This window comes from Balaenoptera musculus, chromosome 1, assembly GCF_009873245.2.
Source record: "Balaenoptera musculus isolate JJ_BM4_2016_0621 chromosome 1, mBalMus1.pri.v3, whole genome shotgun sequence".
NCBI lineage: Eukaryota > Metazoa > Chordata > Mammalia > Artiodactyla > Balaenopteridae > Balaenoptera > Balaenoptera musculus.
In genome coordinates, this window is record NC_045785.1 from 95,381,092 (window position 1) to 95,408,161 (window position 27,070).

The 27,070-nt window shown below is 39.3% G+C and overlaps 1 protein-coding gene across 3 annotated transcripts in view; it reads left to right on the forward strand.

Moving 5' to 3' along the window:
- FAM102B (family with sequence similarity 102 member B) overlaps positions 1 to 23,694 on the forward strand; it is a 106,713-nt gene extending 83,019 nt beyond the window's left edge. The window contains exons 6-12 of one of the 3 annotated variants that reach the window (XM_036866944.1): positions 8,383 to 8,486; positions 11,788 to 11,883; positions 12,326 to 12,515; positions 12,619 to 12,746; positions 13,554 to 13,623; positions 16,940 to 17,031; positions 19,596 to 23,694. In XM_036866944.1, the coding sequence (XP_036722839.1) occupies positions 8,383 to 8,486; positions 11,788 to 11,883; positions 12,326 to 12,515; positions 12,619 to 12,746; positions 13,554 to 13,623; positions 16,940 to 17,018 (667 nt within the window). In that variant the 3' untranslated portion in view covers positions 17,019 to 17,031; positions 19,596 to 23,694. The remainder of the gene's footprint in view (positions 1 to 8,382; positions 8,487 to 11,787; positions 11,884 to 12,325; positions 12,516 to 12,618; positions 12,747 to 13,553; positions 13,624 to 16,939; positions 17,032 to 19,595) is intronic. The other 2 variants (XM_036866961.1, XM_036866954.1) reach the window with 2 other exon arrangements.
- Positions 23,695 to 27,070: the final 3,376 nt, after the last annotated feature.

Genomic DNA, 27,070 nt, shown 5'->3' on the forward strand with positions numbered 1-27,070 from the left:
TCTGTTGTTTTTGGATGGAATGTCCTATAAATATCAATGAAGTCCATCTTGTTTAATGTGTCATTTAAAGCTTGTGTTTCCTTATTTATTTTCATTTTGATGTTCTGTCCATTGATGATATTGGGGTGTTAAAGTTTCCACTATTATTATGTTACTGTCGGTTTCCCCTTTTATGGCTGTTAGCATTTGCCTTCTGTATTGAGGTGCTCCTATATTGGGTGCATAAATATTTACAATTGTTATATCTTCTTCTTGGATTGATCCCTTGATCATTATGTAGTGTTCTACTTTGTCTCTTGTAATAGTCTTTATTTTAAAGTCTATTTTGTTTGATATGAGAATTGCTCCTCCAGCTTTCTTTTGATTTCCATTTGCATAGAATATCTTTTTCCATCCCCTCACTTTCAGTCTGTATGTGTCCCTAGGTCTGAAGTGGGTCTCTTTTAGACAGCATATATATGGGTCTTGTTTTTGTATCCATTCAGCAAGCCTGTGTCTTTGGTTGGAGGATTTAATCCATTTACATTTAAGTTAGTTATCAATATGTATGTTCCTATATCCATTTCTTAATTGTTTTAGGTTTGTTATTGTAGGTATTTTCCTTCTCTTGTGTTTCCTGCCTAGAGAAGTTCCTTTAGCATTTGTTGGAAAGCTGGTTTGGTGGTGCTGAATTCTCTTAGCTTTTGCTTGTCTGTAAAGGTTTTAATTTCTCCGTCGAATCTGAATGAGATCCTTGCTGGGTAGAGTAATCTTGGTTTTATCACTTTATTTTATTTTTTTAACATCTTTATTGGAGTATAATTGCTTTACAATGGTGTGTTAGTTTCTGCTATATAACAAAGTGAATCAGCTATACATATACATATATCCCCATATCCCCTCCCTCTTACATCTCCCTCCCACCCTCCCTATTGCATCCCTCTAGGTGGACACAAAGCACCGAGCTGATCTCCCTGTACTATGTGGCTGCTTCCCAGTAGCTATCTGTTTTACATTTGGTAGTGTATATATGTCCATGCCACTCTCTCACTTCGTCCCAGCTTCCCCTTCCCCTTCCCCATGTCCTCAGGTCCATTCTCTAAGTCTACGTCTTTATTCCTGTCCTGCCCCTAGGTTCTTCAGAACCCTTTTTTTTTTTTTGTAGATTCCATATATATGTGTTAGCATTCGGTATTTGTTTTCCTCTTTCTGACTTACTTCACTCTCTATGACAGTCTCTAGGTCCATCCACCTCACTACAAATAACTCAATTTCATTTCTTTTTATGGCTGAGTAATATTCCATTGTATATATGTGCCACATCTTCTTCATCCATTCATCTGTTGATGGACACTTAGGTTGCTTCCATGTCCTGACTATTGTAAATAGAGCTGCAATGAACATTGTGGTACATGACTCTTTTTGAATTATGATTTTCTCAGGGTATATGCCCAGTAGTGGGATTGCTGGGTCGTATGGTAGTTTTATTGTTCGTTTTTTAAGGAACCTCCATACTGTTCTCCATAGTGCCCTTTCATCACTTTAAATGTGTCCTGCCACTCCCTGCTGGCTTGCAGAGTTTCTGCTGAAAGATCAGCTGTTAACCTTATGGGGATTCCCTTGTATGTTATTTGTTGCTTTTCCCTTGCTGCTTTTTTTTTTTTTTTAATTTTATTTATTTATTTATTTATTTATTTATGACTGTGTTGGGTCTTCGTTTCTGTGCGAGGGCTTTCTCTAGTTGCGGCAAGTGGGGGCCACTCTTCATCGCGGTGCGCGGGCCTCTCACTATCACGGCCTCTCTTGTTGCGGACGGAGCACAGGCTCCAGACGCGCAGGCTCAGCAATTGTGGCTCACGGCCTAGTCGCTCCGTGGCATGTGGGATCTTCCCAGACCAGGGCTCGAACCCGTGTCCCCTGCATTGGCAGGCAGATTCTCAACCACTGCGCCACCAGGGAAGCCCCTCCCTTGCTGCTTTTAATATTTTTTCTTTGTATTTAATTTTTGATAGTTTGATTATTATATGTCTTGGCATGTTTCTCCTTGCAGTTATCGTGTATGGGACTCTCTGCACTTCCTGGACTTGACTGATGGTTTCCTTTCCTATGTTAGGGAAATTTTCAACTATAATCTCTTCAAATAGTTGCTCAGACCCTTTCTTTTTCTCTTGTTCTTCTGGGACGCCTATAATTCAAATGTTGGTGCATTTAATGTTGTCCCAGTGACCTCTGAGAGTGTCCTCAGTTCTTTTCATTCTTTTTTCTTTATTCTGCTGTGCGGTAGTTATTTCCACTATTTTATCTTCCAGGTCACTTATCTGTTCTTCTGCCTCAGTTATTCCGCTGTTGATTCCTTCTAGTGAATTTTTAATTTCATTTATTGCATTGTTCATCACTGTTTGTTTGCTCTTTAGTTCTTCTAGGTCCTTGTTAAATGTTTCTGGTGTTTTCTCCATTCTATTCCCAAGATTTTGGATTATCTTTACTATCATTACTCTGAATTCTTTTTCAGGTACACTGCCTATTTCCTCTTCATTTGTTTGGTCTGTTGGGTTTTTACCTTGCTCCTTCATCTGCTGCATATTTCTCTGTCTTCTCATTTTGTTTACCTTACTGTGTTTGGGGTCTTCTTTTCACAGGCTGCAGGTTCGTAGTTCCTTTTGTTTTTGGTGTCTGCCCATAATGGGTGAGGTTGATTCAGTGGGTTGTGTAAGCTTCCTGGTGGAGGGGACTGGTGCCTGTGTTCTGGTAGGTGGGGCTGTATCTTGTCTTTCTGGTAGGCAGGCCACATCTGGTGGTGTGTTTTGGGATGTCTGTGAACTTAGTATGATTTTAGGCCGCCTCTCTGCTAATGGGTGGGGTTGTGTTCCTGTCTTGCTAGTTGATTTGCATGGGACATCCAGCACTGGAACGTGCTGGCCGTTGGGTGGAGCTGGGTCTTAGTGCTGAGACAGAGATCTCTGGGAGAGCTCTCACCGATTGGTATTACATGGGGCCGGGAGGTCTCTGGTGATCCAATGTCCTGAACTTGGCTCTCCCACGTTAGAGGCTCAGGCCTGACACCAAGGCGGAGCACCAAGACCCTGTCAGCCACACGCCTCAGAAGAAAGGAAGAAAAAAAGAAAGAAAAGAAAATTATTAAAATAAAAATATTTTAAAAATAATAATAATGAAAAAAAGAAAGAGCAACCAAACCAATAAACAAATCCACCCATGATAACAAGCACTAAAGACTATACTAAGATAAACATAAAAATCAGTCGCAGACAGCAGACCCCAAGTCTACAGTTGCTCCCAAAGTCCACTGCCTCAATTTTGGGATGATTCATTGTCTATTCAGGTTTGATGCAGGGTGCATCAAGTTTATTGTGGGGGTTTAATCTGCTGCTCCTGAGGCTGCTGGGGGAGATTTCCCTTTCTCTTCTTTGTTCGAACAGCTCCTGGGGTTCAGCTTTGGTCTTGGCCCCACCTCTGTGTGTAGGCTGCCCTCGGGCATCTGTTCCAGCCCAGACAGGATGGGGTTAAAGGAGCCGCTGATTAGGGAGCTCTGGCTCACTCGTGCTGGGGGGAGGGAGGCGTAAGGTAGTTATAATTGGAATGCGGGGCGAGCTTGTGGAGGCAGAGGCCTGCGTGATGTTTCAACAGCCTGAGGTGCACCTTGTGTTCTCCCAGGGAACTTGTCCCTGGATCACAGGTTCCTGGCAGTGGCGTGTTGCACAGGCTCCCGGGGGAGTGTGGATAGTGACCTGCGCTTGCACACAGGCTTCTTGGTGGCTGCAGCAGCAGCATTAGCATTTCATGCTTGTCTGGTGTCCGAGCTGATAGCCGTGGCTCACGCCCATCTCTGGAGCTCGTTTAGGCGGTGCTCTGCCTTCTGTGGGCAGACAGGGAAGGAATCCCCTCTCCTCGTGCCCCCTGAAACAATGGTCTCTTGCCTCTTCTGCAGGTCCAGACTTTTTCCCGGACTCCCTCCTGGCTAGCTGTGGTGCACTAACCCCTTCAGGCTGTGTTCACGCAGCCAACCTCAGTCCTCTCCCTGGGATCTGACCTCTGAAGCCTGAGCCTCAGCTCCCAGCCCCCACCCTGGCGGGTGAGCAGACAAGCCTCTCAGGCTGGTGAGTGCTGGTCAGCACCGATCCTCTGTGGGGGAATCTCTCTGCTTTGCCCTCCACACCCCTGTTGCTGCACTCTCCTCCATGGCTCCGAAGCTTCCCCCCCACCCACCTCCCGTCCCCGTCAGTGAAGGGGCTTCCTAGTGTGTGGAAACTTTTCCTCCTTCACAGCTCCCTCCCAGAGGTGCAGGTCCCATCCCTATTCTTTTGTCTCTGTTTTTTCTTTTTTCTTTTGCCCTACCTAGGTATGTGGGGAATTTCTTGCCTTTGGGGAAGTCTGAGGTCTTCTGCCAGCGTTCAGTAGGTGTTCTGTAGGAGTTGTTCCACATGTAGATGTATTTGTGGGGAGGAAGGTGATCTCCATGTCTTACTCCTCTGCCATCTTGAAGGTCCCCTACTATTGAAGTGTTTTAAATCAGACAGTAACATGTTCATATGCACATTTCAGAAAGACCACAGTAAGAGTAGCATGGAATAGAGGTAGGCAGACTAGCTAGGAGACTCTTGCACTCATCCAGGTACAGAGGCCAAACTCAATTAATTGGTGGAGGCAGAGAAGAGATCATGAATAGGAAAAATGTTAAGAGAGAATCTGTGGGGTGTGGAAATTGATTGGATATGAAGAAAAGTGAATATGAAGGAGACAGAGGCAATATCTAGAATTCTAGTTTTGGTGACTTTTTTTTTTTTTTCTTTTTGTGGTCCACGCCGTGCGGCTTGCAGGGCCATGGAAGTGAAAGCGTGAAATCCTAACCACTAGGCCACTAGGGAACTCCTTTTTTTTTTTTTTTTAATCGAAGTATAATTGATTTACAATATTGTGTTAGTTTCAGGTATACAGCAGAGTGCTTCAGTTATGTATATTTTTTCATATTATTTTCCATTATAGGTTATTATTAGATATTGTATATAATTCCCTGTGCTATACAGTAAATTCTTGATGCTTATCTATTTAATGTATAGTAGTTTGTGTCTGTTAATCCCATACTCCTAATTTATCCCTCCCTTTCCCCTTTGGTAACCATAAGTTTGTTTTCTATGTCTGTGAGTCTCTTTCTGTTTTATATATAGATTCATTGTATTATTTTTTTGACTCCACATTTAAATGATATAATGTTTGTCTTTGTCTGACTTACTTCACTAAGTGTAATATTCTCCAGGTTCATCCATGTTGCTGCATATGGCAATATTTCATTTTTTTATGGCTGAGTAATATTCTATTTTATATATATATATATATATATATATATATATATATATATATATATATATATATATATATGTACACCACATCTTCTTAAGCCAGTCATCTGTTGATGGGCACTTGGGTTGTTCCCATGTCTTGGCTATTGTGAATAGTGCTGCTGTGAACTTTGGGGTGCTTATTATGTCGGAGAATGTTTTGCCTATGTTCTCTTCTAGGAGTTTTATGGCATCATGTCTTATATTTAGGTCTTTAAACCATTTTGAGTTTATTTTTGTATATGGTGTGAGGCAGTATTCTAATTTCATTGATTACATGTAGCTGTCCAGCTTTCCCAACACCACTTGTTGAAGGGACTGCCATTTTTCCATCATATATTGTTGTCTCCTTTGTCAGGTTAATTGACTATAAGTGTGTGGGTTTATTTCTGGGCTCTCCATTCTGTTCCATTAAATCTGTATATCTGTTTTTGTGCCAGTACCACACTGTTTTGATTACTGTAGCTTTGTAGTATAGTCTGAAGTCTGGAAGGGTTATGCCTCCACCTTTGTTCTTTTTTCACAGGATCACTTTGGCAATTCTGGGTCTTTGTGGTTCCATATAAATTTTAGAAGCATTTGTTCTAGTTCTGTGGAAAATGTCATGGGTGGGACTTCCCTGGCGGTGCAATGGTTAAGAATCTGCTTGCCAATGCAGAGGACACGGGTTCTAACCCTGGTCCAGGAATATCCCACATGCTGCGGAGCAACTAAGCCCATGCAGCACAACCACTGAGCCTGTGCTCTAGAGCCTGTGAGCCACAACTACTGAGCCCATGTGCCACAACTACTGAAGCCCACGCACCTAGAGCCCATGCTCTGCAACAAGAGAAGCCACCGCAATGAGAAGCCTGCACACCGCAACGAAGAGTAGCCCCTGCTCACCACAACTAGAGAAAGCCTGTGCACAGCAACGAAGACCCAATGCAGAAAAGGGAACCCTCTTGCACTGTTGGTGGGAATGTAAATTGATACAGCCACTATGGGGAACAGTATGGAGGTTCCTTAAAAAACTAAAAATAGAACTGCCATACGACCCAGCAATCCCACTACTGGGCATATACCCACAGAAAATCATTATTCAAAAAGACACATGCACCCCAATGTTCATTGCAGCACTATTTGCAATAGCCAGGTCATGGAAGCAAACTAAATGCCCATCAACAGACGAATGGATAAAGAAGATGTGGTACATATGTACAGTGGAATATTACTCAGCCATAAAAAGGAACGAAATTGGGTCATTTGTAGAGACATGGATGGACCTAGAGACTGTCATACAGAGTGAAGTAAGTCAGAAAGAGAAAAACATATATTAATGCATATATGTGGAATCTAGAAAAATGTCACAGATGAACTGGTTTGCAAGGCAGAAATAGAGACACAGATGTAGAGAACAAACATGGACACCAAGCGGGGAAAGCAGGGTGGGTGGTGGTGGGATGAATTGGGAGATTGGGATTGACATATATACACTAACATGTATAAAATAGATAGCTAATAAGAACCTACTGTATAAAATAAATAAAATAAAATTCAAAAAAATTAATTTTTTAAAAATCCGTTAAAAAAAAAGAAAATGTCATGGGTATTTTGATAGGGATTGCTTTAAATCTATAGATCACTTTGGGTAGTATGGCCATCTTAACAATATTCTTCCAATCCAAGGGCATGGGATGTCTTTCCATTTCTTTGAATCATCTTCAGTTTCCTTTATCAATGTTTATAGTTTTCAGCATATAAGTTGTTCACCTCTTTGGTTAAATTTATTCCTAGGGTTGTTTTTTTTTGTTTTTCTTTTTACCCAGTTTTAAACGGGATTGTTTTTTTCACTTTCTCTTTCCTATATTTCATTGTTAGTGTAAAGAAATGCAACTGATTTCTGTATATTAATCTTGTATCCTGCTACCTTTGAATTCATTTATTTGTTCTAATAGTTTTTGTGTGGAGACAGAGGCAATATCTAGGATTCTAATTTTGGTGACTTTTGGATTATAATGGCATTCGCAGAGAAGGGGAATATAGGAAGAAAACAGATTTGGGGAAAGAGTATGAGTTTAGTTGGACAAAAACTTGCAGGATAAATAGCCTGCATATCCCAATAGGATATGCAGTTTTGAAATTTAGGAGACCCTGGGATAGGAATAATCTATCAATTAAATAGGTTTAATGGCAGTCTTAAATGTCTATGTTCCCAAGGACCTGAATAGCCTGAATTGAACTAATACAGTAAGATTTTAAGAATTGCCACATAAATGGATCAACTTCATGATCCCCCTTCAACCGCCTTCCTATTTTATTTCAGGTGACCAAGGGATAGTCTCTAGGAAGATGTGATTTTCCTCTCAGTAACCAACTCAAAAGATTAAGGATGTTCTCTTAAAAAAAAAAAGTTCTTAGAACTCAATCTTGCCCCTCCCTGCTTCACACCTTCTACATGGAGATGGGAGTCTTGAATGAGCCAGTGAAAATCTATCCATCATCTACTCCCAGAGAATCCAGCCCAAAATATCAAATCTAAACAACTGCGGCTCTTTATAGACTCTCCCTGGGGCAGGCGGACTGTTTACGGGGAAGAAGGAAACAGATAAAATCATGGATAATTTAAGTTAACGGAGCCAACAAGAGATCTTAGGCACCGGAGCCGGAGGCATGAGGTATCCCCTCCAGCCTCAGCTGCCAAGGGGCTTGTGCCACCACCTCCATCTCACAGAAACATCCCTGCCTGGCCTGAGAGTAGAGCTGACGAAGCGCCCTCCACCGACACTGCTGAGAACATACCTCCTCTCTTTTCCCGAAGCAGTGCCCTTTCTGGTCTCACTTTTTTTGTTGTGTAAAAACCCGTTTTTCCCCAGTGAATTTTATTCAGGTTTTGAGGATGTTCATACATTATTTGTTGATTTTTGTCACTTTCATCCTCAAGGAGGCAACATCACCAGGCACCTTACTAAGGCTGTGTAGTAACTACACAACCAACCTCTTAACAATATTTCGAACTTTCAGATTCACCAGAAATCAAGTTCTGATCCTTAGAAATGTTTATTTACAGGCCTCCTTCTACATCAATGTCTATACCAATTGCTGGTGAATCTGAATCTCTGGAAGAAGATAGAAAAGGTGGAGAGACTCTCAAAATTCATCTTGGGATAGCAGGTATGGATGTGTCGCTTACTGGTTTTTCAGTTTGTGAGAAACAGTACTACCCTAAAAGTTTCCCAACGTCCCTCCCAGATTTAAAATTCTGTGGGTATATATGACTTGAAATGGGCCAATAATTATCAGCAGTTTCAATTATGCAATTTTTGTTTAAGCCAATGCTTCATTTTGTCTGAAGGGCGTGTTATCCTCTGACCGATTAAAAGCTAAATGTTGCAGTGACGCTCCCACCCCCACCACTGTATGCCTCTACTCCCCACAGAACGACAGGACACAACAGGATTGTTCCCGTTCCACATGCCCAGCAACTTCTGCCAGTCACCTCTCAGGTGGTGCTTCTCTTCCATGAATCACGTACCCTCTGTCATTGGTTCCCAAACATTAGTGCACATCAGAATCACCTGGTGGCTTGTTCAACCATAGATTGCTGACACTGCAGCCAGAGTTTTTGATTAAGTAAATCTAGGTTGGGGCCTGAAAACTGCATGACTAAGTTCCCAGGTGATGCTGCTGGGCGCCAGGCCACACCTCGGGGGCCACTTCTCCAGGCAAACACCCGGTCGTAGGCTGCTCCCCGGGCTAAAAGCAGGTGGGGGAATGTCAAGTTGGCTGGGGAAAAAAGCATTTATGAGCTTCCTTTTTTCTCCCACGCCGTGTGACCGGGTTTCTTATTTGAAAGAATGAAAAGAAAGGTGTAGTGATGTGATTCACATTTTCACCACTTTTCAGATTGCAAAGATAAGATTTCTTATGCATAATAAGGATTCTCAAATTTCCTGATTTGGGATCAGTGAATCCTTTGTGTACTTTTAACTCTTCCATTAGCTCCTTGTCTTCAGTATTTAAATATTATGAATTCTTTCTCATGTTGGAAACCAAACACTCATTAGCCCTACATCCTTCTCTATCTACTGCTCTCCCATAGGCTCGCACGCTCCTTCCCCCACCATCCCCCGCGCTCTTTCTCTCAGACTTGTTATAACCAAACTTCTAGGAAGAATGTACTGCCCATTTATTCCTAAACACGTGTGGTCTGGCTTCTGCATTCTGCCCTCTCTTGATGATGTCTCCAAGAACACGACTGTCAAATCCTGTGGGCATTTTTTTCTGCTCTCATCTGAATAAATTGGCCATGTATTCTTTCTGGAAGCTTTCTCTTCCCTTGGCTCCCACCTCTTTGCTCTAGCTTCTCAGAGGCTTCTTTATCTTCTTCCACCTTCCTGTTAAAATATCGATACTCTCCAGGATTTGGTTCCCTCCACTCACTCTCCCTGGGTGATGGCATCTGTACCTGGGATTTAACTATCACACAAATGTAAATGTGATCATGTAAATATGAGTTAATGTGTTTGATTTACAAATTCGTGTTGCCTCCAGGCCTCCATCCTGACCACAGGCACATATTTCCAAATGCTTTTTGGAAAGGTCCACTTTATGTCACATTAGACTGAAACCCATCTGTTTATCTTTTTTTTCTCAGCAAGCTTCTAAGTTCTTCGTGATCAGGTCTTAATTTTTCTTTGTATCAACAGCATGATGGCCAGGGACACAGTAGAAATTCCATGAATAGTGAATGGGTGTCCTCAGGTGTCTCAGATTCCACATACCCAGCACGCCGTCTTCCTAACTCTTGCCCCTGTATTTTCTGTTGCAGTTATCCTGGCACACACTTCTAGTTAGTAATTAAGTACTGTCACTTGTGCCTGCTCAACATCTCGCAGCTGAATTATTATGAAAATCTTCCCTCCTTCACCCCCTGTTCATCCTGCTGCCAAAGTGATCTTCCCAAAATGTCAATCTGGTCAAGTCACACCCTTTCTTAAAGCCATTGAATTATTTCCTTCCTTAAACCCATAGGAGAAGGTCCTTCATTATCAGGCATCTGCTCGTCTCTCTCTTTCCTTCCGTCATCTACACCATTACCCTATATGCCAACTTTACCAAACTGTTTGCTTTCCTACGGACAAGGCATGCTTTTCCCTACGCTTTTCCCTGCCTAGGCTAGCTGAGAAATTCCTATGCATTGTTAAAGACCTGGAGTTAACCTCCTCTATGAAGTCGTTCCTTCATTACCAAGTAGTGTTCGATGCATTTGTCCTTTGGAGCTCTTGATAGCTTCTTTTTGGTGCTTGTATTTTGGTACTTGCCACGTTGTATTATAACTGCTTCTACTCTAAACTGTGAAGCATATATTTTATCTTATTTATTTTGTACCCCTATATCTTGTACAGTATTGGGCCCTGACCTGTTAAGAGCTTAATAAATATTTATTGAATGAATACATTTTGAAAACCAGTAAATAAATGGATGAATTAAGATCTGAGCCAATGCTAGGAGTAAAGTATATAACTCTTGATATGAACCAACTCTTTTAGTTCAGAATTTGCTGTGGCCAAACATTTGGGCTTAGGACCCCTGTCAAGCAGGGCTAGGGATGCTGGTTTGGATTTGTACCTTACAGTCTGTCCAGAAATGAGAAACCCTTTGCAGAAGGGCCAGGTCGCTCCAGTAGCTTACTTATTTGGCAGCATTTGTTGGCCCATCTGTGTTCAATATCATTTATAGAACTGCTGCTATAATTGCTGTGTTACTCAGTTGGTTTCCTTTTGCCTCTAAGTGAAAAACAGTTCTAGTTTCCAAATATTTCACCCTAATGAAAATGGTCACAGTTCTGCATTCTGTGGAAGAAGCCTAGTTCTGGAAGTACATAATTGGCATCTGGAATATGCACATTATTAGGAAAATAATAGAAATAGCTTTGACACTGCTTTTTTTGTACATTTACTTTGAAACTGAATACTATAATCAACTTCTGAAGAACCTTATTCTCAGTGCTACATCACACGCTGTGTTGATGTAAACCACAGACATCTGTCCAAATTATAGCCTAGCACCAGCAAAACTAACAAAGTGCTCTTTAGTCTACTGTCGTGATGGATTTGGGGAGCAAGATTTCCTCAAAAACCAACCAAAAACCTGGCAATTTTGTGAGAATTTATAAGAATCCATCTGACTCCTTTTTATAAGAGAAATACTAAATATAAAAACTGAAATAGTTTTGTTTAAGGTAGAATGCTATTAAATCTTATGAAAAGTACTATAGCACTTCAGTAAACTGAGGTATTTAAGTTCTTTGCACAGTGTTTCTTGCAGCACAGTTGTTTACATTGTACTGATTTAAAGGGATTTCTTTCACTCTGTAACTTGATAATGAACTTAGTTTCTAAAATACATAGAATACAAATCGACCATTGACTTGTTGACAGTAATAGTAACATTATGTTACGACGTATTGCAGATCTCTCAGCAAAGAGTGCCTCTGTTCCAGATGAACTTGGTGCCTGTGGACATTCTAGAACATCAAGCTATGCAAGCCAGCAGTCAAAAGTATCAGGTAGAGGCTGAGTGAAGTTGAATTGCTCTGAAGGGACTTGGAATTGCTATGGTGCGGGAGGAGAATGTTTGGTTGCAGTGTGTGGGTTTTTTTGTTTTTTTTTTTAATAAATTTATTTATTTATTTTTGGCTGTGTTGGGTCTTCGTTTCTGTGTGAGGGCTTTCTCTAGTTGCGGCGAGCGGGGGCCACTCTTCATCGCGGTGCGCGGGCCTCTCACTATCGCGGCCTCTCTTGTTGCGGAGCACAATCTCCAGACACGCAGGCTCAGTATTTGTGGCTCACGGGCCTAGTTGCTCCGCGGCATGTGGGATCTTTCCAGACCAGGGCTCGAACCCGTGTCCCCTGCATTGGCAGGCGGATTCTCAACCACTGCACCACCAGGGAAGCCCTGCAGTGTGTGTTTGATACTAGTGTTACATCCAGAGTGATTTTCTCTCACAGGATATAGCTCTTGCCACTCCCGGTCATCTAGTTTCTCTGAGCTCTGCCACAGGAGAAATACCTCAGTGGGAAGTACATCAACAGGAATTGAAAGTATTCTAGAGCCATGTGATGAAATTGAGCAGAAGATAGCTGGACCAAATCTTGATACAGCTGATAAAGAAGATGCAGCTTCGGAAACACTCAACAGGTATCATTTTGGTCTCAGTTTAAATGGAAAAAAGAAAAAAAAAAACACTTTTTTTTCATAACATAATAAAAAAGGAGGAAATTTTTAAAAATTATTTTCAAAGATGCCCAGTGAAACAAGATTCTGTAGAATCTCAGCTGAAGCGAGTTGATGACACCAGAGTGGATGCAGATGATATTGTGGAGAAAATATTACAAAGTCAAGACTTCAGCCTAGATTCCAGTGCAGAAGGTGTGTAGATAACCATTAAGTATATATGGATGTACGTGACCGTGACCCGGGTTTGTATAATCAATGTGGTCAGCAGTAAAGAGTCAGTACATTATGATACTGAGTGTTGGGTATTTGTAAAATAAATTTCACACCCATAAAAATCTGAAGATAACTTTTTAGTTCATTTGTTAATGGATATTAAATTTGGAAAAGAATTAACTTTAGTTTAAAGATATCAATTTTAAAGAAAACTTTTATTGTATTTTTTAACTATGCATCAATGTCTGCCATGATTATATACCTTATGACAGATATCTACATCTGCTTTGTCATAACTGGGCATAAGTATCTCAAGTCACTGTTGCAATTTGGAAGGTTAGGTGGTGATCTTAAAGCGATAGTGAGTAACAGAATGCCTCATTCCCTCCTTAGCATTTTCACTGAAACTGAAAATTTACATGCCACCAATTTGAAAGTTATAATTATTCATGCTGGTGTGAATAGAGAGCAGTTAACAATGGACTTAGTTTCGTTATGTAACTGGTTGTAAAGAGAAATAATTAAACCCTACTTGAGGAAATTTGTAGGAACAGCTGTCTTCTTTACTCGGCTTTAAGAAAAACAGCTTTAAGAAAGTTAACAAGAAGTAACTATTAGGATATCTTTTAAACTGCCTGCTTTAAAACATGTATGTAGTTCTTTTTTTAAGTTTTTATTTCTTTAACAAAACTGAAATGTAAAATGTGAATTTATTATAATATGAATATTATTTGACAATAATCTAATAATTGTACCTGTAACAAATATTGTAAATGTGTATTGCAGAAGAAGGACTGAGGTTATTTGTGGGTCCTGGGGGAAGTACAACCTTTGGCAGTCATCATCTTCCAAACAGGTATGTAGTCCAAAGAGTATCTTACTAAAATAAAGAATAGACTGACTTTTTCTTTTAAATGCTCATGAGTGGAAGATGAAGGTTACAAAGTTTGTATTAGATTGAGGCTAGAAAGCACAATATTAGTAGTTCCATGAGAAGAATTACAGCTCTTAGTGTAGCTCTTAGTTTTCCTTATCCTGAATATGTTTGAAATTGTATTTTATAAGTTTATTTGTTGACTTCCTTAGATGTATTTTTAGAATGTATTAGTAGAGAACTGGTAGAGCACCGGGCAAGCTGCAGTATAAAAAGGACATTTAGAAAAGAGTTCTTAGTCTGATATCTTAGAGCAAAGCAAAATTATATTTTCAATCAGGGATCTTGTCTGTTATGAGCAGCTACACAACCACTCAGTAGCAGACACTGATATTAATCTTTTTTGTACTCTCTTTTCTGCGCCCCACTAGAACCTAACATACATATTAAGAAAAATAAGTTCGGAAAACTAATCTTCATGTTGGTAGTTATTTAGATTCAGATGAGGAAAAGGCAGCTGCCAGACTTAGCATTCTGGTTCCCAGCACTGCAGCAGATGATAATGAGCACAGATGCTGAGGACACCTGAGAAATTCTGATCACTCCACTGCTTCCCCACAGCCTGATCCCTCTGCACCCAGTACCCAGTATTTCTGTGGAGTATTTATGTAGAATTCCAGCACAGCGACAGTCTAAGTCAGAGTTGCAGGGGGAGGGAGCCCCCTTGGTCCAAGACAGTTATTTTATTCTCTAATGCTCAAAACCAGAAAGAACGTTTAATTCATTTCTTCTACCAATACTCATTTTATTGAGTACCTCCTATGCGTCCAGCACATTGCAGGGCCCGAAGGATACAGAGGAGCCAACACCTACATCAGCAACTAACTACCTTCAGACGTGATAGGTGGGAATAAAAAGGTGCTGTGGAGGAGGAGTTAATTTGAAAAGAGGTTTATGAGGAGTAACACAATTTAGACCTTTTGTAACTTTCATTTACTTATCCACTTATTAAATTCAGTAACAATTTATTGGGCCAACTTGTGGGTAAGGGTGCAAAGAAGAAAGACCCAGCTCTTACCCTCAGCTAGATTATAGTCTAGCATGTGAGTTTGGAAAATTACAGCCCGTGGGCCCTGTTGGCTCACTGCCTATTTTTGTAAACAAAGTTTTATTGGAATACAACCCACCCGTTTATGCATTGTCTAAACATATTGTCTGAATTGGCTGCTTTGTGCTACAGTGGGAGCCATGAGCAGTATAACAGAGACTGTGTGGCCCTCCTAAGATATTTGTCATCTGACCCTTTCTAGCAGGTGAGATAGACAAATAAACTAAATTTTATAGTAGTATGATAAATTCTATAATATAGAGAAGTAGAGGAAACTCTGAGATGGCACCTCACTCAGACAGAGAAAGCTTCCTGGAAAAGTTGACACTTGAAGAGGGTCTTTGGGAGAATAAAAGATAAGTGAGCGGTTACGAAGGGGGTATGTGGAAGACAGATATTCCTGGTAGTAGGAACAAATAGAAGGAACTTAACAGGCATAATAATTATATAATTATATAATAGTGAATATATAATAATTATAGGCAATACTTATTGAACTTTTATTAGTTATGTGCTGAGCACCATGTGTATGTTTCATTCAATTCTCATCTCTTTCAATACTCAAAAAAATACTATTATTAGTTTTTTGTTTTTTGTTTTTTAATTTTTTTTTAAATTTATTTATTTATCTATTCATGGCTGTGTTGGGTCTTCGTTTCTGTGCGAGGGCTTTCTCTAGTTGCGGCAAGGGGGGGCCACTCCTCATCGCGGTGCACGGGCCTCTCACTATCGTGGCCTCTCTTGTTGGGAGCACAGGCTCCAGACGCGCAGGCTCAGTAATTGTGGCTCACGGGCCTAGTTGCTCTGCGGCATGTGGGATCTTCCCAGACAAGGGCTCGAACCCGTGTCCCCTGCATTGACAGGCAGATTCTCAGCCACTGCACCACCAGTGAAGCCCCTATTATTAGTTTTTTAAAAGAGGAAACAAAGATAAAAAGAGGTTAAGGAAGTTTACCCAAGGAAGGCCTTAAAGCTAGTAAGTGTTAAAACCAAGATCATACCCATGTCTCTTGAGTCTAAAGCCCATTCATTGTACTTAATCATTTTACCTTACTGGCTTATGAATAATATCACCTACTTAGAGAATGCCCATAAACAGGTTTTTCTAAGGAGGTGGGGCATGTGAAATGGAGTTGTGGGACATGAGGCTGGGAAGTATCTTGAAGACAGGTTGTAAAGGGCCTCCGTCACCATAACAAAATGTTTACCCTTCTTGTGTACACTGGGGAGCCATTGGTCATTCTTCAGCAGGGAACTGACCTATCAGATTGGCATTTTAGAAAAGTAACTGGACATAATTTTGAGGGTAGATAGGAGCAGGGAAAGGCTAGTAGCAGGGAACAGGTAGAAGAATGACATTTATAAGGACAGTGATATGTATGGTAGAGAAAATGTGTTTTTGAGTTAAAGAGACAGGTTCACATCTTAACCAGACCACTTTGGGAGTAAATCATTTAACTTCAGTTGAACTTAACTCTATTGAAAAATGTGATCATATGCCTACTTCATGGAGTTGTTTTAAAGTATAAATGACATGATATACTCAGTAAGCCCTAGCTATTATTATTTTAGGTGGAGAAACAGCAAAAGCTACAGTTCCAACCAAAAGGAACCAAAGTAAGAAACGCATGGGCTATCTCATTAGACTGCTCAGGGTCCAGTCATAGCTCTTCCACTATTGACTTTACAGTGTTAGTAAACTCTCTGTAAGCCTCATTTTCCTCACCTGCAAAATGTAAATGATAAATAAGTTACGTAACTCATAGGATTTTTGTGAGGGTTAGGTTAGATCATTTATGTAAAGTTATTTAGCACAGTACCTGGCACATAAAAAGTTCTCAATATATGCTAGCTATTTGTGTTGTTACTCAGAGAAAAGAAAGATAATTTCTAGTTGAGAGAGAATCTAGAACCTAGGATATAAAGGCATTTATCTAGTTAAGAATTCTGGCTCCTGTCCTCCTTCCAAGTGAATGTTAAAAAAAATTACCCAATACATGAAAGCCTAAAGGGACAATTAGGGGTTGAAGTAGATTCATATTACATGCTGAAGAATGTCAGAAACAGTGTGTCATGGTGAAAGGAGGATAGGCCATGGAGTCAGATATGGGTTCTGTTCCTGGCTTAGCCATAATTACCCAGCTTAGCCATGATCTTAACATATTGCATCTCTCACTTGCTACCAAAAAGACAGCTGCATCCCTGGGAGAACAACACACGCTCTGGAGTGGGCTGCCTGAGTTCAGTCCCAAGCTCCACCATTTATTAGCTGTGTGTCTTTGGTAAGTTACTTCACTTCTCTCTGCCTCAGTGTCCTCACCTGTAAAATAGTGATGATAATAGAACCCACCTCATAAGAGTTAATACTGTTAAAATTAAACGAGGGAAGACATGGTAATGCTTAGGACAAAATCTGGTATGCAGTAAACACTCAAGTACTTTATATATACTAATTAAAGGTCTGTCTTTCAGAGTTCTTATGGCAGTTAATTTGAACTGTCCAGCAAGTACTTGTACACATAGGCTCTCCATAAATAGTGGGTATTCATCAGAGAAGCTAATGTGTTAGTGTTAGATCCATTATGTAAGATAAACTAGTAGCACAGGATGAAACCAGAATCATTTACCTAGGGCACAGAAGAGGCACAAGAACCACAGTTCCAAAAGGGAACCTGTGAGATTGAAGAGAACAGGGCAACAAGTGATAGAGACTTGGGGAGGACTGTTTGCAGTAATCCATTTTAAGTCTAGTGGATACAGCCTGGCCAGCTCAGGGCTGCTTACAGAACCCTGCATGCACCTCCTTGCTTGCCTTTGGGACATTTCATTTCTGACAAGTAGTCTGCTTTCATTTCTGCTTTTATTCCTCTGTGATTTATCTTTCATCTCTGCCTGCTTTTAAGCTTTTCTCTTTACCTCTGGTTTTTAGCAGTTTGGTTATGATGTGCCTTGGCGTGTTTTTCTTTGTGTTTATTCTGCTTAGGGTTCATTGAGCTTCTTGAAGCTGTGGGTTTCCAATTTTCATCAAAATTGGAAATTCTGCAGCCATTATTTTTCTCCACTCCTTCTGGTACCCCGGACTTAAAAATTGTAGCTCCTGCATCCCTGAGCTCTGACCTGAGTCCTCCACTGACAGAGACCACCTAGCTGTATCTGGTCTTACTGATCTCTGGCACACTCAGAGTGAAACGTCAGGTAGTAGTCCCTGACATCTTGACAAATGAGGAGATAGGTGCCTGGTGATAACTTTAAGCAGTAATACCCTCCCACCATGCAATACCACTTTCGCTTTCCTCCTAATCACTCAGGAGGGGTCAGTGAAAGGGTAGAATGATCCTCATCCAAAAATAAATCCAGCTCCCTCAAAAAGACACTGTGTTTACAGGCTTATAGAAAACCTTTATCAGGGGAGTTCGGGGGTTTTTTTGGTTTGGTTTGGTTTGGTTTGGTGTTTTTTTTGTTTGTTTGTTTGTTTGGGTTTTTTTGCCGTGCTGCAAGGCTTGCAGGATCTTAGTTCCACAACCAGGGATTGAAATTGAACCCGCGCCCTTGGCAGTGAAAGCGCGGAGTCCTAACCACTGGACTGCCAGGGAATTCCCAGTTTGGATGTTTTGAGCGCTACCTGCCCTGGACTCCTTACATGGTGCCCTGCAATAAACACTGCACTTTCCTTCAGCACCAAAAAAACAAAAACAAAAACCTTATCCTCCCAGACCAAGAAACAATAGACGGAACATGTGTTCATTCCATTATAACGTAAGGCCAAGGTACCAGGTGAATCGACAATAGAAAAAAAAAAACCTGTTGATGAGGTCTTTACTTAATTTAAGTATTTCTAAGTACTTTATTCACAAAGCTTGCAAATTTTAAGTCTTTTAGTATTCTCCATATTTCATTAATAGAGGTCAGTTAGTACCTGGCGTATTAGGGCAAAGGCTAAGCTGCTATAATAAAGAGACCCAAAAATAAAATGGCCAGCCTGGAGGGACCGCTTTGCCCCAGAAATGATTCATTGATGCAGGCAAAATGATGTCCATTTTGTCCTCCACCATCCTCCTCACCTGTGTTATCAAAATTGCTACCAGTCCTAGGCAAGCAATGTCCCTTTAAAGCAGGTGAGGCAGAAGTTGGCATATCTCCATTCACATTCCCTGGGGGTGAAACTTAGTCACAAGGCCACACCTGTAGACAAAGGAGTTCAGGAAATGTGGTCTCTAACCAAGCAGGCTGTCCCTAGCTATAACCATGGGAAAGGGGAGAGTAGATGTGGGAGGACAGCCAGCAGTCCGACAAACCAAGCTCGTGAAGAAATAAAGCCCTCTTCAAGATCATTTTCCCTTTTAATCTGCATTAGCATAGATATAATTTACAATACTGACCACTTACAAAGACACTTGCATTTGACTAAAATAATTTTTGCGCTTCCTAGTTAAGTACGTTAAGACGCCACACTACTAATGCAACTAAAAACTATCATCCATTAAGTCAGCGCAAGACCTGAACTGCTAGAGTCAATATATGCTCCTGGATAAGACCGATTTTAGGATTTATATATAAACATGTTTGCCACAGTGTGTTGATAGGTAAGAATTTGGAAACATTACTAGATTACTGTGGGAATAAGTATGAGGTGATCAGGGACTAGACTAATCCCAGTGTATCAATTATAAACATTCAATACTTCAAGTACTTTCTCTCTGTGATATCTAATATAAACCTTGTGGATATCAAATCAAGTAGAAAATGCCTAATGCACTATCTCTTTGGGGACAAAGTTAACTGGAACAATCTCAAACACTACAGCTCACAAGTTTGAAGTTTTGTTTTGTTTTTTCCCTACTTTTAGGGTGGGGTCTGGAGCTTATGAACAAGTTGTGATCAAACGCTAGAAATCAAGCTGGTGAACTGAAGCTTCCCTGGGGGTTTAAGATGTGGGCAGTTGAGCTGTCAAGGCACTTTATTCAAGCACTTATGAGAAAGTGAACCTATTAAAAAAAAATGAAGCATGTTCATCTATCAAGAGGAAAGCCAACACTGATTTCTTCTCTGAAGGTGCCCACCACTCTCCTTTCTCACCCACCAACAGGGAACATCGGAATGGTAGTATCAGGGCAGTGTGCCACGTGTGCTTATAGGTACACAGCTTCTGTGGTCACTGCACATAATAATGAAAAGCCTGCTTATTTTTTCAAAACATCCAGTAGGAAAAACAGCACTATACATCTGATTATAATTTTAGTGTTGAAGTGTAAAACCTGTGATAGAAGTGCTTGACTGATTTGGGCTCTGATTTTTTAATTTTATGTTTGAGAGACAATAAGTGAAAATAATTTAAACTCTATAAATTTTGCCAAGAATAGATATAATTCCTGTGAAGGAAATCTTCCATATTATACTATCACGGTATTGTACTAAGTTCATTCACTCTTTTTGATGCAATATTTGATATAAAATGTGGGTGTTCGTGATTTGGGAAAGTGTTATACTACATTTTAAACATGTAAAATGCTTAATTCTAAATGTATTAGTCATAAATTGAATAACAAGTGTGAGTTATTTAAGTCTGAGATACGTGAATGGGTATAATGCTATTATTATGCAGTATGTATCATTACTTGTTAATATTAGATGAGCTACAGAACTCCCACTAGCACTATATGAGAGACCAAAGTTTAAGACTCCATATGTTAGGCTACCATAAGGCACCCTAATGTAAGAGCTCTGTTAACTAACAGAATAATATCTGATGGTTTCAGGAGTCAAAACTTAGAACAGGAGGAAAATTGTGATATGGTCAGAAACAGAGCTGCCTTTTCTCTGTAAGTTCAGGCTTACATGAAACTGAAAATTATTCCAAGGAGGTAGTGGATAAAAGACAGGGGACAGCCGCTTGACATCACTGACATGGACCCATGGTTTTCTGTTTTCTTCTTTACTGTATCAGAAATTAGTTATTTTGAGGCAAGAATAGAATATAACATACATCAAATAGAGCTTTTACAATAAGAATATCTGATCTGGATCCAGTTAAATAGCACAGCAGATAAACCTTAAGAGTTTTTCTGGTCTTACATGACAGTGTCTGTATGAAAAGATCTTAATTTTCTTGGAATCACTCAGTCACTGAAGAAAAATGTTGATTCTGTAGAACCAGTAATTCCCAGTCCTTACTTTCAAAACCGTATCCAAGAAATGTGGTGTGTTAGAATGACTTTGGTCTAATATTTCCATGTTGGCAAAGTAAGAGGGAAAAATATATTATTTTTTTAATTTATTTTTAATATCCAGATTTAGAGGTTTGAACATTTTTGAATAGTTCATGTTAGGTTTTTTTTTTCTTAATATTTCAAGGATTGGGTATTCCACATTAATTCAATACTACTTTTATAAATAGATTCTGATATTTTTTTAAAGAGATAACACCCCATTTTAGAATGTCTTGAATGTTGAAAGATAGGATTTTCTGACTCATTAGTCTTGCTTTCTTATTTTTTAAGATTTGTTTTGAAGGAAAAATTGACCTGAACATTTTAGTCTAACCAAGGAAAATATTACCTTAATGGTAAAGACTTGCCGTCTGCAAATAAACAGGTGAATTGATCCATTCGTTATATATCATGGGAAGAAAAAAACAATCAAAGAAAGTTTTTAATAGAGATGTGAAGATATTGTTTAGAGAGATATTTATTATGATGTCTTAAAAACATATTTTTCTATTTTCAAAGTATTATTTCTAGGCTATATTTTTTATTGGCACTTCTGCAGATGATTTTGCAGTTTTGAAAGTGATAATAAAAACTAGATTGTAAGTTAGGTTCGGTGAGGACATTCTTCAGATATGTAAAAGATGCTGTGATTAGGGCACTGCCCCCATCTTACTCATCCTTGGCTGCCCTTGGCCCAATACCTTTATACAAGTCTGGCTCTTGGTATTTAAGATGATATAGCATTATTTTTTAAGAACAAAATGTGGAGAGATTTTGAAAATTGTGCCTTTATAATTTGAGCAACCACCAGATACATCTTGCTTAAGGTACTAGTAAGTATAACATATGTTTTGATAAGTAGAAACATTAGGAAGAAAAAAGATGACAGTGTCTGCTTTCTTCAGTGGAAGTCTGGATTTATTTTATTCTATTTTGTGTTCTGTCAGCATACTCTGCAATCAGATTTCATTACAGTCCTTGAAAATATTTGTTAAAGGACCTAAGTGTCTTACTTTCTAGTTTTTCTTAGAGTATGTACTAGTAATATCTTAACCATATAGCTATTGAAAAAAATCTGCTTATTAAATACCAAGTCTACTTTTGGTTCCATTTTGAGTTTCAAAAATAAATCTGAAAAATTAAACCTTAATACATTTTCAATTTTTAAATATTAAATATTTTATTTTTTTAATATTAAAGTCGAATTTTAAATCACCTAGTCCTGGAGAATTTGCAGATGTATAACATTTTCTTTTTCTAATCTTACCCTAGAGAAAAAAGATTCATGGTATTTTTAAAGCTAAGTATTTCTGATCAGATAATGAAGTGTCTTAAATACCTTGTTTGGGGGAAACACAGAGACCAGTCAGGAGCCCAGTTCCTGTGACTTGTGCTGGTGACCAAGACTAGAGAGGATGTGAAGGGTAGCAAAGGGCAGAGAAGGCCCTGGGCCATTAGTTTACACTCTGATGGTTGACTCCCCTTTGCGATGGTGGTGGTGAAGGCTTCTGTATACAGACAACTAATTTGGACTGGTACTTATAATCTGAGAAAGTCTTGACCAAGAATCCTAAAGTCCACCAACCCATTTCAGCAAAATACTATCAGAGTAATGATATCCTAACTAGATTCTTCTGTATATGTGCTTTTTGGTTTTTTAAATGGAAACCATGAGCCACAGAGGTCCACCACTTAGCCTATTTGTTGCTAGAAGGGGAAAAAAATCTCCTACTAGCCTCCAGTCACCCACACATTCAGGTATCAATGAGTTTTAATATATTAAAACATCCAGAAGTATTTTTAGAATTTAAGATTTCCATGCTAACTAGACTACCTTACGAGTTCAAGCTGATGGTATTATTAAATACTTCGTTGAAGTTCTCCGAAGTGTTAGGCTTCCATTATATATGATAATGCTCTAAAAGAGACTGGGCTCATATGACAGGGTTGCATTTTATTTTAACAGATCTTTAACTGGGGCAGTTCAGAAATTATGCTTGGTCAGTTCTCTTGGATGGTATGTCATGTTAATGTAACCTAGTACTGTAGTTGAAATTGTGTTGTGCCGTTACCCATGTGTTGGCTTAGGTACTGTACATAGTCTTAATAGCTGAGATGTTAAAGAAGATGAAGTCTAAAAATACAAAGGATGAAACATGCCTATATTAACCTGTTTTCAGACTGCTTTAGATATAAAGGCCTTATTCCCTTATATATGTGACTTTTCAGAAGACAATATATACACAGTATATTCTAAATGGTCACGTGGGTGGTCTCTAGCTACTCTCCATATGACAAAACTGGCAAAATTTGTAATTTACGTGGACAACAAACTCCACATTTACAAATGTTCGTGTTCATCTTATGTATATAACAATGAATTCTCTTGCTGATATTCATTGACCAAATCCCACATACAGGAAGACATTTAGGGTATATTCAGTTTGTTTTTTTGGAAATACATCTTACTTGGGGGATCACCTTCCTCTTAGACATTTATTTGGTCCTCTGGAAATTGAAACAGTTGTGGGTAATCATGTAAATGTTTATGAAAAATTTTTTATTGAAGTGATTCCATTAGTATTCGAATCTCTAATACATGGAGAATGACCTTCATATTTATATATTTCTTTATTTTAACCGCCCAACTGGTAATCCAGGAAATGTTTTCCTTTTCTCTGCCAAAATTTTTTATTGTAAAATATTTGAGTAATGTAAAGGTGAATCTTATACATGTTCAATAAAAATCATATCTTAAACTTTAGAATGTTGTTTATACTTTAAAATTTCAGTTAAGATTCTGTCAGAAATCTGTCAGTTGCTTGCCAAGGAAAGAAAACCGAAGGGAAAAGACCAGCATGTAACTTCTCCCTGAGGGCTTCCCTTTATTTATGACCAGGTAGTATAGCCAGTTTACAGGCTTGAACGCCTCCAGTGAAAGACTTTTCTCTGAGACCTGAGGCAGCCCCTGCCATCCTGTGGGCATGGACTTTGGAGTAAGACAGACCTGAGTCTGAATTCAAACTCACCTCTGAACCTGTTTTCTAATCTAAGATGGTGATAATACCACCAACTCTTTTGGGTTGTGATGAAGAACACAAAAGCTAATGTAAGGAATATGCCGTAGGCACTCAGTGTTTGATCAAGCCAAAATTTGTCTTTGTGTAGCATCTACATACATACCTTAATTCTAGTGTTAGACATATAGAAGATGGTCAATAAATGTGGCACTATTAGAGGTTAAAATCATGACTTAAATGATATTCATTGTCACCACACCCTTGTACAGACTGCTTTTCCTTTTGACTAGAATGTCCTCACTGAGAGGAAAAACAATGCCAACACATTCTCTCTGCTGATATTCAAATTACAGCAGCAACTTCAAGTTAATAAAGAACTATGGTTCAATATGAGTTTGAACCCCATCTTTCTATGTAGATTGTCATGATTTCCCTGGACAGTGCAGATTAAGAAAGGTTACATAAGTTACGGAGAAAGTACCTCACTTGCTGGCAGAAGCAGGGTGGGGTTATGGCCACTCTAGGAGAAACCCTCAAACCTCCTCCCCAGTACACAGGATCGTACGGGATCATCTGGGACAACTTTGTGCCGATCACAGCAGAACCTAGCAGGAGCTTCTGATCTGTCCCCTCAGACTTGACTTTTCAATACAGTTAATGTACAATATTACGTAAGTTACAAGTGTACAACATAGTGATTCACAATTTTTAAAGCTTATACTCCATTTATAGTTATAAAATATTGGCTATATTCCCTATGTTGTACAATATATCCTTGTAGTTTATTTTATACTTGATAGTTTGTACATTTTAATCCCCTACCCCTGTCTTGCCCCTCCCCCCTTTCCTCTCCCCTCTGGTAACCACTAGTCTGTTCTCTGTAAGTTTGTTTCTTTGTTATATTCACTAGTTTATTTTTTAGATTCCACATATAAGCCATATCATACAGTATTTGTCTTTCTCTGTCTGACTTACTTCACTTAGCGTGATACCCTCCAAGTCCATCCATCCATGTCGTTGCAAATGGCAAGATTTCATTTTTTATAGCTGAGTAGTATTCCATTGTGTATGTGTGTATATATATATATATATATATATACACCATGTCTTCTTTATCCATTCATCTGTTGATGGGCACTTACGCTGCTTCCATATCCTGGCAACTGTAAATAATGCTGCTTTGAACATTGGGGTGCATTTATCTTTTCAAATTAGTGTTTTCATTTTTTTCATATATATACCCAAGAGTGGAATTGCTGGGTCATGTGGTAGTTCTATTTTTAGTTTTTTGAGAAACTGCCATACTGTTTCCCACTGTGGCTGTGCTAATTTACATTCCCACCAATAGTGTACGAGGGTTCCCTTTTATACATTCTCTCCAGCATTTGTTATTTGTGTTCTTGATGATAGCCATTCTGACAAGTGTGAGGTGATATCTCATTGTGGTTTTGATTTGCATTTCTCTGATGATTAGCAACGTTGAGCACCTTTTCATGTGCCTCTTGGCCATCTGTATATCTTCTTTGGAAAAACATCTATTCAGGTCTTCTGGCCATTTTTTAATCAGGTTGTTTGGGGTTTTTTTGATGTTGAGTTTTATGAGCTCTTTATATATGTTGGATATTAACCCCTTATCAGTCATATCATTTGCAAATATTTTCTCCCATTCATAGGTTGTCTTTTCATTGATGGTTTCCTCTGCTGTGCATAAGCTTCTACATTTGATTAGGTCCCATTTGTTTATTTTTGCTTTTATTTCTGTTGCCTTGGTAGACTGACCTAAGAAAACATTGCTATGATTTATGTCAGAGAATGTTTTACCTATGTTCTCTTCTAGGATTTTTATGGCATCGTGTCTTATATTTAGATCTTTAAACCATTTTGAGTTTATCTTTGTACATGGTGTGGGGGAGTTCTAATTTCATTGATAGGTAAGCTGTCCAGCTTGCACACCACCACTTGTTGAAGAGACTGCCTTTTCTCCATCATATATTCTTACCTCCTTTGTCATAGGTTAATTGAGCGTAGGTGTGTGGGTTTATTTCTGGGCTCTGTATTCTGTTCCCTTAATCTGTTTGTCTGTTTTCATGCCAATACCACACTACTTTGATTACTGTAGCTTTGTAGTATAGTCTGAAGTCTGGAAAGGTTATGCCTCCAGCTTTACTCTTTTTCCTCAGGATTGTTTTGGCAATTCTTGGTCTTTTCCATAAAATTTTTTAAATTTTTGTTCTAGTTCTGTGACTAATGTCCTTGGTTGTTTGTTTGCGGGTTTTTTTGGGGGGGGGTTGTTTTGTTTTGTTTTGGCAGTGCCACATGGCATGCAGGATCTTAGTTCCCTGACCAGGGATCAAACCCATGCCCCCTGTAGTGGAAGCACAGACTCTTAACCACTGGACCACAGGGACGTCCCTGTCCTCGGTATTTTGATAGGAATTGCATTGGGTCTGAAGATTGCCTTGGGTAGTGTGGTAACTTTAACAATATTAATTATTCCAATCCATCTGTTTGTGTCCTGTCCCCTTAGACCTTCTTGCCCACGTCTCAGGCATGGGGTTCCCAGGCCCAGCCTTCTTATGACTTACCCCATGTTTCTTCAACACCTACTGTTTTTTTCTCCCTTCCTCCCTACATCCCCTCCCTTCCTTTACCTTATTTTACCTTTTCCTTCCTGAACATACATAGCACATACCTGGTTGCTGCACATTTAAGGAAATGAAACCTTTCTTTCCATTTGCATGATATGAAATCTTTGATGGAGCTAATCCGTCACACATTACACAAAATGTAACACAAATTTAGGAAACATACAGAAAAGGCTTAAATTTAGACATTTCCTGAGTCAGTGACCTCAAACCTAATAAGGAAACATCTGAGACCATCCTGTATGAATTAGTCAATTACAGCTCAGCTAGGTTGAGATATCTCCTTAGTCATTTCTCATAAGAAATTGACTTCACTGCTAGATCTTTAAACCATTTCAGCGGTGAGTTTCCTGAGTATGCATGGCAAAGAGCTTCAAACCTCTAAAGAAAATGGGCATAACTAGGATTTTTTTTTTTTTGCATCTTATTTATATCAGGGAGTCCTCAAAG